This window comes from Eschscholzia californica, unplaced genomic scaffold (assembly GCF_041429995.1).
Source record: "Eschscholzia californica isolate CP2 unplaced genomic scaffold, dmEscCali1.0.p SCAF_1, whole genome shotgun sequence".
Taxonomy (NCBI): domain Eukaryota; kingdom Viridiplantae; phylum Streptophyta; class Magnoliopsida; order Ranunculales; family Papaveraceae; genus Eschscholzia; species Eschscholzia californica.
Window position 1 is genome coordinate 83,174,419 of NW_028238198.1, and position 13,816 is coordinate 83,188,234.

The following is a 13,816-nucleotide window of genomic DNA, read 5'->3' on the forward strand; positions in this document are numbered from 1 at the left end:
TGGTGGACTGTTAATACTTGTAGGATCACAATTTCTTTCACTTTTTCCCCACTTATTAGAAAGTTTTTCTTTATACAATTAAAGTTTTTATGGTTAAGCCTTTTTTCAGAGGATCCAATATTCCAAGATAGAGAAGTAGAATAGTTTTTTCTCCAACTCTGGATATAAGTTTGAAATGATTCGAGTCAATCAAATTTTTTGGTTTTGTCTAGCTTGTTGTTAATCCGAATGATTGTTTACTTTGATTTTGAGTCTAATTATTTCAAACAATTCAGATTCAGATTCATACACTTTCAAAGACGCAAACACCCATGCATATGTATCTTCTTCAAGTGGAGATCATTAGATCAAAGTTTTGACCTCTTTTTTCGTGGAATTTCATGAATTCACCCAATGGTGATTTTTTTGTGTTTTGCCAAAGCAACTTGTTCATGAATGAAGTGACCTAGAAGTAAAAAAGCTTGAATTGTGGTTCAAATGTTAAAGGAGTTCATTATAAGGTTGTTGCCAACAAAAAGTCCATTGAAGTGATATGTGACATAGGGTCAAATCTCCAACCAATTATTGTTACAACTTTTTTTATATGATCAATGAGTGGTCTCTATACCTACTCAATCCTATAGATGGAGATTTGAAAATTTGTTTTTGGGAACCCAAGAGAGCATCAACCCATTATTCATGACCATTTATTATTTATCTCTTCAAAGTTCAAACCACTCCCTTCTTGCAGATAAGGTGAGGATTACACTATGGATGGATTCAGGATTCACTTTCTAAAACACACAAGAAGTTATGGTCCTAGAATGAGTAAGATTACCATGGGTAGGCATATATCTAGAAGGGTAGTAGCAATATAATCTTTTTATGTGACAACACACCATGCCTCTCACCAACAAATACTTTTCAACAAAAAGAACTTACTAGAGTATGTAAAACGTTATAGATGGTGAGATCTCAAAAAGTAAAAGGTAAAAAGTTTCCTATGATCTTTTTATTCTTAAAACGAACTAGGGTCCTACTACCACGTCTTTATGACATATGATAAGCTATAAAAATTTTCTAATTTTAAGAAGTTGAAAGTTTCTTATAAAAAAATAAACGATATAAAACCTTCATTTAACTTTCTAACGTAGAGATTCAACTACCAGTAGAATTATCTTTTTTTACAAAATTTAAGGTCAAATTTAATATAAAATAAGTAAAAAGTCTATTTTTTGTATACTTATTTTTATTTCGTATAAATACACAAATGTATCACTAATGTGTTGATTGTTTAGTGAATGTGTAGATATGTGTACGAATATTTGTTTTGTACGTAACACAAATCAAATTGCGTGAAGTTACAATAGTAAAATGTATAGGGTGGTTTATGTTTTATTTAATGCAATAAGGTAACAATGACATGCAAAAACGATTTTTTTGGTGAATTGAAAAACAGTATATGCAAAAATGATTTGTTTGGTACGTTTCAAAACTGATATTTTTTTTTGGCTTTTGGCCCATTTTGTTTTTTTTTTTTTTTTGTTGAACTGGCCCATTTTGTCTTAACAATAGACTTATTGTGCTCCACCAATACTACAAAATTTTGGGGGCCTTATAGTCTTTTAGGGTTTAAGTCACTCTACCTCTTTCTTATATAATCCATCCCCATGTGAGACATGTTTGAAAAACTTCCCACACTAATTGAATTTCTTTCCACATTTTTTTTATATAAAACTTCATTTCTCTATTGGGTTTCCCACCAAACATTATAAAATAAAATGGGAAATTTTAGAAACACTCACAATTTTTTTGATATACACTCACATCATAAGTTATTGTTTATCAAGTCAAAAGGAGATGAGAGTGTGGCATGTAGAAATAGTAAGTGTATATAAAATTGCCCAAATAAAAATTGAAATCTCAAAACCGAAAACCCTCAAAATAAGAAAGCATTTAATTGGTTTTCAGGGAGAAGAAAAGTGTGATATAAACTTCATTCATTGGAGCTTCAGGAGAGAGATTGAGAGATTGAGAGAGAGGAGAGAGAGAGAGAAGAAGAAGAAGAAGAAGAGGGGTTTGGAATTGGAGGGAAGTAAAAGGCAGAATTGGGTGAAATTGGGTGGTAGAGGGGAAGGAGCTAAATCTGGCAAACCTAGGATAAGGGTTGAGAGTTAGGTCTTCATTCAAACATCCAATTGGATTTGAGGACGAAGAAGAAGAAAATTGCAGGCCTTGGCGTCGTAGGATATCCATGGCCATGAGTTGGTCCTCTGTCTGTAGGATCTTCCTCTTTCTTCTCCTCATTGCTGCCATTACTACTGCTTGTCTCACTCTCCCCATTGAAAAGGTTCAATTTTTTCATCTTTTTCCTTGAATTCGATATCACCCTCTTCATTGTTTAAGACTTCATTGCTGAATTGTTGGGAAATTTTAGATTTTTTCCATCTTACAACCATTTTTCATGTCAATTTCGTTCTTCTTTATCGAATTATTGTTCATTTAGCTGATTACCACAATTAAATTGAATTGTGATTCTTCTTTATGTTAGGGCTAGTTTGATTATTATTCTAGGACGGATGGTCAATGGGTTTATTGGGTGTCTGTTAAATGCCCCACGAGTAACTCGCTGAGGTTTTTAATAATTGATTAGTGAAATGTTGGAAAATTGGATTAGGGTTTTCAATTGTACAATTGTACTTATGTCCAAGGTCACATATCCATTACAGTGGAAGTGTTTCAGTAGGGGAAGCAAAGAAGTGTATTCAAATGCTTAAATACCTAACTTTTTGTAACAATTTTAAGTTAACGGGCGCACACCTCTAAGGAAATAAAAATACAACCATACAATGAGAGAGCGGATTTCTATGAAGTCCAACTATTCCCACGGAAATGAAGGCTATTAAACATAAGTTTAACTCATTTTAGGTGGAGTTGTTTTGTTTCAATGTGCATTAACTTACGAAAGTCAAATTGTAATTATCATATAGATGTAATTTTATTGTTGATTTCCTTAATCAATTAATTAATGTTAACATGGTTTCAAGTTAAAAAAAGCAGCAATCTGAGGCTAAAGTACAGAACTTGTAAATTTATGTACAACTAAAAATGTACTGGATTGCCTTACTTCTTACGAAGTCACGTATCTATCAAACCTAATTGACATTTCTTTTCACAGATATTGAAGGACTTTCTACTATGGATTAATCTAAATCTTGGGGCTTGGGGTCCACTTGTTCTGTAAGTTTTTAGTTCTCGACTTCAGTTACTTTCCTGTAAGCATTTCCGAGCATTAATATAATCATCGTAATGTAGTTTATGTAATCTTGCAGTTATATTATAGACACAATAATAGGAATGAAGTTCGCCATACGTGGTGTGATAGTTAAATTTTTTTGACTATTGTATCTGTAATTTCTTTTCGTTCTATATATATGCAGGGCTGTTGCTTATATTCCTTTAACCATTCTGGCAGTTCCAGCTTCAGTACTAACTGTGAGCACTGCTACCCTAGTTGTTTCCCTTGTAGACGACCATGTGTCATTTTTTTTTTCTTTTTTTATGTTCTGCCATGATACCGTCTGTTATCCTTTATTCATACACACACGCACACACAACCACAATATGGGATGGCAAGAGTTACTCTCGAAACTTAGGCGAGTCTTTGGCTTGTTAAATTGGATAAAAACTACTACAAATTTCTAACCGAGATTCCGTCGATTATATTGCAAACCTAGGATAACAAGCACTCATTGGTACAAAATGTATACGGTATACCAAAGAACTGCCAAAATCTGTTTAAGTTGACTTGGCCTCATAATATTTTTATGTTGGTGGAGACTATAACAAACCCTACAAACCAAAACAATGGCATTTTCTTGTAAGGAAGATGCATGATATTCCCTGGGTTCTGCAACAACTAATAGTTGACATTCTCCATATTTCCTTGAAGCAAGTTGCTGTCCGATCTGCGTTCATTTATCTTCTACTCCAATTGTTTATTTTGGTGTCTTTCAGATTCTTTGGTTGTTGAATATAAATTTTTTTAAGCCTTGTTTTTTATTTACAGCTTGGGGGTGGTTACCTCTTTGGACTGCCTATAGGATTTGTTGCTGATTCTATTGGTGCTACTATCGGTGCTACTGCTGCATTTCTTCTCGGTAGAACAGTAAGTTCGTAAACACTGAGTTTTCTCACCATTACTTATGTTCTAATATTACCATGTTATATTTACAACTGTAAAAGTGTTCTCTTAGGATCGTTTTGTGGGAATGCAATTCTTCAAAGGTTTGCTTGTACTTAAAAAGGACTCTATAATCTTGTAACTTGTTATTAACTTGTAAAACTTGTCTTTTGGCTGCTGGTATGCGGGTGATTTTTCGCTACCAAAAGAATTTTTAGAGGGAAGCCTTGTAAGATCTAAAAATTCTGTGAAAGTTTTTAGGTGAAGGCGAAGCCTTTGAGTTCCCTCCCTTTCCTCTCCTATCCTTCTTCAAATTAGGTCAGAAATAAATATCTCCATTAATGAGCACCTCAATGTGAAGTATCATTACTGGAGCTACTCCATTTCTCTTGGAGTCTTATTGTAGGTTCTCCTTTTTGTAATTGAGGGGAGTTTAGACCATGGTACTGTGGTATTGATGGTGGATTATTCGCCCCTTAGGAAATCAGCCAAAATTCTACAGGTCAACTCTAAATTTGAATTGTCCGCATCTCCTCTTACCAAAAATATGATTTCATGTAGCAGCAATCAATATTTGTTTTTCTTGCGTATAAATTTTATTTCGTTCTTCATGCTTGTTTATAGCCAGTGGACAAGTTCACAGTATTTTACATTTTGCCCTAATTTTATTTCTTTGTTTCTCTCAAGCTAAACTGCTTTAGTTATCGTTACTTATATTTGGTGCAGATAGGCAGGTCGTATGTTACTTCTAAATTAAAGGATTACCCAAAGTTTCAGGCAGTTGCTATTGCTATTCAGAGATCTGGCTTTAAGGTCTGTTTCCCAAGTATATTGCATTTACAACATGTACATATTTTATTCATTGTCATTGTCATCCTTTGTTGCTGTGTCAATTGATAAGTTGTTCAGCATAAGGATGGGAATCAAGCCCGGCTCAGGTTCCCATGAGTGCATTAGACCTTGGATCAGGAGTTCCGGGATCTAAATTCTTAAGAACCCTCTAGAGTTGTACGGGGTGGCTCGGGGCGGCCAAAATTGTAACTATTTTCTACAAAGTCCACCACGGGCAGTTTTACAATAAATTCTTGTTAACCATTTATTAAACTGTAAGAGGTTGAGTCATCCTTTTTTCTTCATTTATAAATTAGAACATTTCAATGTAACTGAAGAATGTTTTCTTTCATCTTTCGTTTCTCAGATTGCTTTGCTTCTTCGGCTTGTGCCTTTACTTCCATTTAGCATGCTGAATTACCTGCTGTCCGTAACTCCGATCGGTGTATGGGAGTACACATTGGCTTCCTGGCTGGGAATGATGGTAAGCCTTCCACCTTCTGCTGTCCGTAACTCCTGTTTTGGAGTTAGATGATGCTGATATGATGTAAATGGTTGTTCCAATTGCAGCCGATAACACTTGCACTTGTCTATATTGGTACAACTCTTAAGGATCTTTCAGATGTGACACATGGATGGGGCGACATTTCAAAAACTCATTGGGTAAATTTTGCAATCTTTTCATTTTTATATATTGCTGTATGAAATCGATTCTCCTTTTAGTATTTTTTTTTTGCGTGTTGGATATTCACGTTGGACAGTTGCAGTCACTTCATTTGGTATACTGTGATATTTGTTAATATGTACATCTTATTTAGTTGTATTTACTTGCACGGAATCGTGTTTCAACTACAAAATACCACTCCACGTAGAAAGTTACTGGTATTTGAAAGTTCAAACATATATATATACATATATATATATATATTATATATATATTTGTACGGTCTTTTGTTTTGATTATCATAGATTCACAACAGAGTTAGGAACTATCGAGGGGTTCACGCCACAGTTGGTATATTGTCAAATTGGACCCCTATTAGTATCCCTGTTTATTGAGGTTTTTGCTACTCTCCGTATCAATCTTAGTACTAGGATCTTACATATACCATTCTTGTAACGGTATTCTTTTCTGACAGTTTGCTCCAATTCTCTTGTAGGCGGTTATTATACTTGGTCTTGTGATATCTGGTAAGTTGCCGTCCTTGCATTTATTTTTTGCTCTCTCTTGTACGTAGTTGTTACGAGTAAATAGATCTGTCATCTCTCAAAGTTTCTCTCTTCTGATTCAAAACCATGCTCCCTTGGATTGGAACTGTGGTTACCAATTCCATCCCTTTGGACCCATGAATATCCTAGATTGTCTTGTCATGCAAAAGATAGTGGCAACGAATATTTTTATTGATTTGAGTTCATTTTTTATCGACTCTTTGCAGTGGTTCTGATGGTATTGGTTACGAAAGTGGCGAAGGATTCATTAGAAAAGGCGTTGGCTGAAAACGACACAACTGAAATCAATGGGGAAATGTTAGTCGGCGAATCGGGTCTACCAATTGTAGCAGAGACACAGTCAGATCTTCACCATCCTCTTATAATCAAAATGGAACAACCCGGCGATACCCATGAACAATAGTAAATATTCATCTTTATGTAAATTCTTTTTCTAATTTTACATGATATATTTGATATGTTTAGATGTGATTTTGAGTTCCAAATCTTTAGCGTTTCTTGTGGGGGAGTTCTTCTATCTATTTGAATGATATAGGATCTAACTTTTCCACTTGTAATTTTTATAGAGAAACAATATGTTAGAAACTTAAAAAGTTTGAATGGAATTGATATTCTTGAGATGTATTGTCACTGTATTCAACTTTGAAGAAATATCAATAGATTGTTTAATTTTTCATATATTTACGTTTTGAGGCCACCTTTTGTTGGTAACGGCTCTGTTAAGCAGTTGGTGAGGGGATTGGTTTGGGATCGGCGCTAGCCCATGATCCCAATCCCCTGTAACAAGACCAGCTTGGAATCGTCTCAGGGACAGTTTGGGATTAATCACTTCAGTCCATTAGTCCATGTATATATATAGTTGCATATATTTTTATACGTACATTATATATAAAATAAACTTGGAAGATCAGCATGGCATTGACTTAGACTACCCTTAATCGGGTCCGGGAGTTGGCTAGTTCGATGTTTTTATGTTCTTTCATTGAAAAGTCTATTGATGAATCGAGCACTAAGATGACTCCACCATGGGATAATGCTCTGATATAAAGAAGATTTTTAATCTGAAAATGGGAGGCAAATTCTGGACAATGTGATGCAGGCGCATAGGCGTGTGGACCCACGTCCACGCGTGCCCACACCCTATTAAGTATTAATAGTAGTTTATTTAGTAGAAGAGAAGTTACTTTAATTTAATATTTCTTTATTTTAAAGTTTCTATGTTTGAGTAGTTTATTATTTTAGGAATCCTAGTTTGAGTCTATCTAGGAAGGTTTATTATCTTATAAAAGGGGATCTAGTCTATGTTATTATTCGCCTTGAAGAGAAAATCAATTGAAGTTATTAAGAATTTAAGTTTAGTTTATCGTTTTCTTTAATTGTTCTTAGTTTATTTTATTGTTCTTTAATTATTCCGCTGCGTCTACATCAAGTGGTATTCAGAGCCATTTTTTTAACCAATCACAATGGTTAATCATACCGTTCCTACTCCAACAATCAAAGAGAAGACACCAACTTTTGCCTCCGAATGGGACAACATCAACAAGAAGTTATCCTCGGTTACAAAATTGGAAGAAGCTTTCGAAAATTACAAGAAGGAAACTATGGAAAAATTCGAAAATCACAAGAAGGAAACTATGGAAAAATTCGATCAAGTCAATGATTTGATCATGAAGCTATCTAAACAACTCGAAGGCATATGTAAGTCTCCCTCTTTTACCACTACTCCTTCATCTACTACTTCCATTCAAACATCATTACCACAACCACTCCCAACGACAACACCAATTTCAAATCCACCACTTGGTCAATCTAACACTAACCCATGCTCAACCACTTTCCTCCCACCGATTCACATTAACACTACACCACCACTCTCACCGGTTTTCCCATTAACATACATAAACCCTACAACCGTTCCAACCCCACCACCTTTCTCCTTCACCGATCAACAAACGTCAAAAATTGAATCTGGAAGACAGTTCTCCGAAGTTACTTCAATCACTAAGATTGATAATATTGAAGGAGAAGTTATTGACACAAACAGAAAAATTCGTCGACGACGAAGAAAGAAGAAGGAAGTAGTTTTCCTTCATTGGACATAGACCCTAGTCGTGATCGGAAGAATCCATGCCTAGTCGAATTATTTGATACATATGCAATTTCGGGAGAAGACATCCTTGTTTCCAATCATAAAATTTTTAAACCGCCACCGTTTCCTCTTATTTCAGAAAATCAAGAAAACCTTTTCCTCCACCCTTCAACCGGATACCAGAAACTTTATGATATACTTGGTCCTCGAACACAAAATTATATTTTTTTCTATGGTCTCAAATCTTATGAGGGTCTTTTGGCTACTAATCAGATTCACGTGCACATCAAGGTGGATTACTGCATAACCTTGATTGGATCAGCTAACATTAATGACAGAAGTGTATTGATTGGATCAACTAATAGTAATGAGAGGAAGGATCGTGTTGGTAGAGAGAGAGAACAAGAAGAGATGGAAAATTCAAAAAAACAGAGATTAGTTTTCAGAATCAATCAAGAAACAAAAACCCATATTCAAGAAAAGACTGAAACTTGTTTAGAAATCAAGGGTTTTCATCGAAATACTAACAAGAATCAACAACATTCATCAATGGATGAGGAATTATTCTCTAATGGGGATTTTGATAAATCTTCTCTTTCTTCTCCTTTATACCTCCTTTATACAAAGGATGATGATGTTAACACTCATAATTTAGACTCTTCTTCTCCTTCTCGTCTTTCGAATTATATCAAATGGGGTAAGAAGAAGAGAGGACGGACTACTAGGAGAGGACGGATTAAACCTAAAGATTTAGCGAAAAAAGCTGCTGAAACCTTATTTATGATTGCCAACAATGGTGGTGGTTCTAGGAGACTACTGACTGAGCCCACCATAGATGACAAAGAAGTTGTCGAAGCTTTATTAATACTTAGTAAGGGTGACGATATTCTTGTTTCGACAAGTTCAAACTTGCCAAACAATAAAAAGAAGAAGAAGAAGAAGAGAGTAATGGAAGTTTCAGAACTTCCTACTAAGAAGGCAAAAACTGGAAAAGAAAACAAGAATTGGAAGTCTAAAACTTGGTTAGATAACCATATGGTTAAGCTCGGCTTTGGGTCAGATGATTTATCGTCCAACGAGGAGGAAGGCAATGATTATCTAGTGGTGGGTAAACTAGACGAACGACCCATAGAACCGAAAGATTTTGAGATGTACCTGAAGAAGGTTGCTGAAAGTTATATTATGCATTACGAGAAAACGCGAATGACTTCTAATGAATTCAGTGAGGAAGTAGTTTCATGTATGGATACAATGAAAATTCTAACCCAAGTTGAGTTGGAGAAGAAGATCGATGTCTCTATGCCAAAGAACAAGTCTAGTGTGCATGAGTGTAATATTTGCAATATTATTAAGTGGTTGCGACTACCGTGGGAAGATGGCGAGCTATACGTTGTTTATTCACATAAAATAATTTTGCGATACTCGTTACAATATGGGAATGAGAATGAGGTGACACTTTCTTGCACATTGGTATCCTCCACATTCAATGCAAAATCCGTTCGAAGTGGAATTACGGATCGCAATGACTGATTTCATCGTATTCGGGAGCATCAAATTGTTTTCTTCATCGAAACGGTTCGGGACGAACCTTCTGGGGAACGGGGTGCTGATGCAGGCGCATAGGCGTGTGGGCCCACGTCCACGCGTGCCCACACCCTATTAAGTATTAATAGTAGTTTATTTAGTAGAAGAGAAGTTACTTTAATTTAATATTTCTTTATTTTAAAGTTTCTATGTTTGAGTAGTTTATTATTTTAGGAATCCTAGTTTGAGTCTATCTAGGAAGGTTTATTATCTTATAAAAGGGGATCTAGTCTATGTTATTATTCGCCTTGAAGAGAAAATCAATTGAAGTTATTAAGAATTTAAGTTTAGTTTATCGTTTTCTTTAATTGTTCTTAGTTTATTTTATTGTTCTTTAATTATTCCGCTGCGTCTACATCACAATGACTAACTGGACTTGTAAGTCTTAGGTGCTGTTTGTTTTTTCAATTTTTCAGATCTGAAATCTGAATTGGAATCAATTCAGATTTCAGATGTTTGTTTTCTTCATTTAAGAAAATCTGAAATGTTATCTGAATTGGATTACTGTCTGAATTGGCTGAAAAGTAGTCCATATTTTTCAGACTTCAAAACAAGTCTGAAAACAAAAGTCCATGGCTGAAATGAGTTAAATGGCATTTGTGCCTCCGTATGTTTTCAAACTATTCTATCATTATTATATTTAGAACCAAAACCACCACATGAACCACCACCACTACAGAGACCACCACCACCGATACTACCACTGAAACCACCACCGATACTACCACTGAAACCATCACAACCCACTGAAACCACCGCCACCACCACCCACCGAAACTACCACCACCACCACCCACCGAAACCACCACCACCACCACCAACTAAAACCACCACCACCAACTTCTCGGACTACCACCAACAACAACACAGGTACAAATCCCCCCACTACCAGAACAGGAACTAGACCGCCACCACAACACTAATCAATTGGCACCACCACTAGAAACCAACCGTCACCACTAGAAACATGAACCACCAGATCTGTCGAGAGAGAGACAGAGAGAGAAAGAAGGTTTCAGAGAGAGATAGAAGGTTTCAAAGAGAGAAAGAGGGTCTCAGAGAGAGGGAGAAAGTGAATCAGAGAGAGAGAGATAGAAATCGTTTGAACCTCGCCGGACTTCATGGTCGGTAGGGGTGGGAATCGGTCCGGACCGGTCGGTATCAGACTCTAACTTCATTGAACCGGTCGACTCGGACATAAACTGTTGGCGACCGCCTATTTATTCGGGCGGACTCGGACGGTCACTCTCAAGAATTCTTTGTCCATTGACCGTCCAAGACCGTTTATTTTACCGGTCCAGTCGGACACCGGACGGTCTCGGTCCGGACTTTCCAATAAATTTACTTAATTCAGAACTTTATTTTTATTACCACAAACAAAATTACTTACAAATGAAGATGTTTAGCCCAAGAAATCAAAAGTAAATATAAAAAAGAAAAAACACAGTTGATCATCATTTGACAAGATATAATTAAGCCATGAACTAATGTTTGGTCTTCCAGAGGACTATATGACTATAGCCAACGATCATCATATATTCATATGTCTATAAAATTCAACGGTCAACTTCTAAAAATGAGGACAGTTTAGGCGGTCAACCTATTCGGTCACTCGTACCGGTCGGTCAGCGGTCGGTCCTTCGACATAGAATTTTGACCGTGACCGTCCGCCAATTCTTTCGGGCCGGTCGGACACTGACCGTTATGACCATCGGGTGTCCATGGACACTTTTTATCTCGGTCGAACGGGTCGGATAGCGGTCTTCCGGATCTTTTCCCACCCCTAATGGTCGGACCTCCATTGCGCCTCCACTGCCGGATGTTTCCTGTTGGAGAGAGGAGGCTTGTTTTTAGGGAGAGACGGCAAAGAGATGAAATAGAAATAGGTGAAAGAATTTAGGGTTTGGTCTTTGGTTTATAAGGTAGGCCTATAGGGGTGAAAAATTAGGCCTTAGGTTTTGTTTTTCAAAAACATTTAACAAGGGCATACTCGTTTGCCTATCTACGATACCAATTGTTAAATGGGATCAGAACGCAATCCATTAGCTTGCTCTTCAAGCTTTGATACCAATTGTCAAATGGGTATCAGAGTGTAATATATCTTTAGCCTTTCATCTAGGCTCCGATACCAATTGTCAAATAGGTATCAGAGTGTTATACTTTTTGGCCTGTACACTTTCAGGCTCTGATACCAATTAGTACGAATTTCAGATTCCTTGCCCCTTTTGGATGATGAAGTATATGAATTAGATCGTTCTACTCCTCCTTCTTCTTCTTCTTCCTCTCGATTTCTTCTTCTTCTTTGATCACAGTAAAGATTGAATTTTTTTCTTCTTCTATCTCTGAATCTTCTTTCCTCAGATTATTCTTCTCTATCAAGATTATTTGAATCTTGGGTAGTTTCTTTACTGGTTTTATTAACGGGCGAATCAAACTTTTTCCTCTTCTTCTTTTTCTTTCTTTGATTCGTATTCATCAATTAGGTTTTCAATGAGAGTTTCTTTTTGTCGCAGTACTATTTTAAACTTCTTGTTTACCTTAGGTTGTATGATTGGTCTCACGAGACTATATTCTTGTTCTTCTTCCTCCTCCACCTTATCCTTTGTCGAATCATAGGGCACAAACATCCCTATTTCTCTTCTTTCTTTTTTCGGATATTTGGTTTTCTTTAGGTGAATTTTGGCCGTTGATTGACCTAAACAACGGTGGGGATGCGAATATAGTTGGGCGATCCGTGTGATACTCACAACTATTGGAAGCGTGGGTCTAGTTTTCTTCTTCTTTTTTGTTAAGGAGTGGGTTTAGTTCTGTTGTGATTTTCTGTTATGATTGCGGAGAAACGAAAAGTTTGTTTTGATTTCTCTATCTCTCTCATCAAAAAACGACAAAATAGAACTTTTATCAATAATTCCCACTCACTTTGAAGTCACGTGGCGGATGAAATAATTAGGAAGATACTAATTAAGGGTGTGTTTGATTCTAAGTTGGAGAAAGAAAAAAAATAAGAGAAAGTGGTTCTCCGAGATACATTTTCATCTAAAAAGTGATTCTAAGTCCATCCATCGCTAGGACCAGAGCAACAAACTCGTTTGCCTATCACATAGGCTACGATACCAATTGTTAAATGGGATCAGAACACAATCCATTAGCTTGCTCTTCAAGCTCTGATACCAATTGTCAAATGGGTATCAGAGTGTAATATATCTTTAGCCTTTCATGTAGGCTCTGATACCAATTGTCAAATAGGTATCAGAGTGTTATACTTTTTGGCCTATACACTTTCAGGCTCTGATACCAATGATGGGTGGTCTTGGGCCGCTCTCACCCCAAAATCTAGCTCAAGAGGTAAGGCTTCTCTCACACTTATTAACACACCCCCTGCCCCTTCACCAATGTAGGATTAACCTAACAAGACCCACCGCCACCACCACTGCCATACCCAGCTTCTGTTCTTTCTTTTGCCTCTAGTATCATCTGAGTAAAAACAGACGAGAACAGTCTTCTCAAGTATGAACAATCTCAAAAGTAAAAAAAAAAGTAAATCTTCAAAAGATTGCCATAATTTGATGACACCAGAAACGAATGTCATGATTCAAGATGGGTTATAAAAAACAAAACAAAATTGAATACTAATTAAGTCTGATTTGGGGGTTTCACAATCACAAAAGGAGATCACCAACAAAATATTAAAACCCTTGTAACAAAAGAAGTCATATTCAAGATGGGCTATAAAAAACATAACAAAATTGAATGGGTCTGATTTGGGGGTTTCACAATCTAGGGTTTAGGGTTTATACTGTAAAACAATATATAATTGAAAAGATCAAAATGAATAATCAAAATAGATAAAGTTCCTTCCTTTATTACCTTTTTTATGCCAGACCCGCTACCTCTTAGTACAAATTTCAGATTCCTTGCCC

The 13,816-nt window shown here is 36.2% G+C and overlaps 1 protein-coding gene across 1 annotated transcript; it reads left to right on the forward strand.

The window, feature by feature from the left end:
• The first annotated feature begins 1,740 nt into the window (after positions 1-1,740).
• On the forward strand, positions 1,741-6,841 carry LOC147570081 (uncharacterized). The gene is made up of 9 exons (XM_086656658.1): positions 1,741-2,329; positions 3,158-3,219; positions 3,420-3,474; positions 4,049-4,147; positions 4,889-4,975; positions 5,361-5,477; positions 5,564-5,656; positions 6,154-6,184; positions 6,430-6,841. The coding sequence occupies exons 1-9, from the start codon at positions 2,234-2,236 to the stop codon at positions 6,624-6,626; spliced, it is 837 nt and encodes a 278-aa protein (XP_086512784.1). The 5' UTR covers positions 1,741-2,233; the 3' UTR covers positions 6,627-6,841.
• Positions 6,842-13,816: the final 6,975 nt, after the last annotated feature.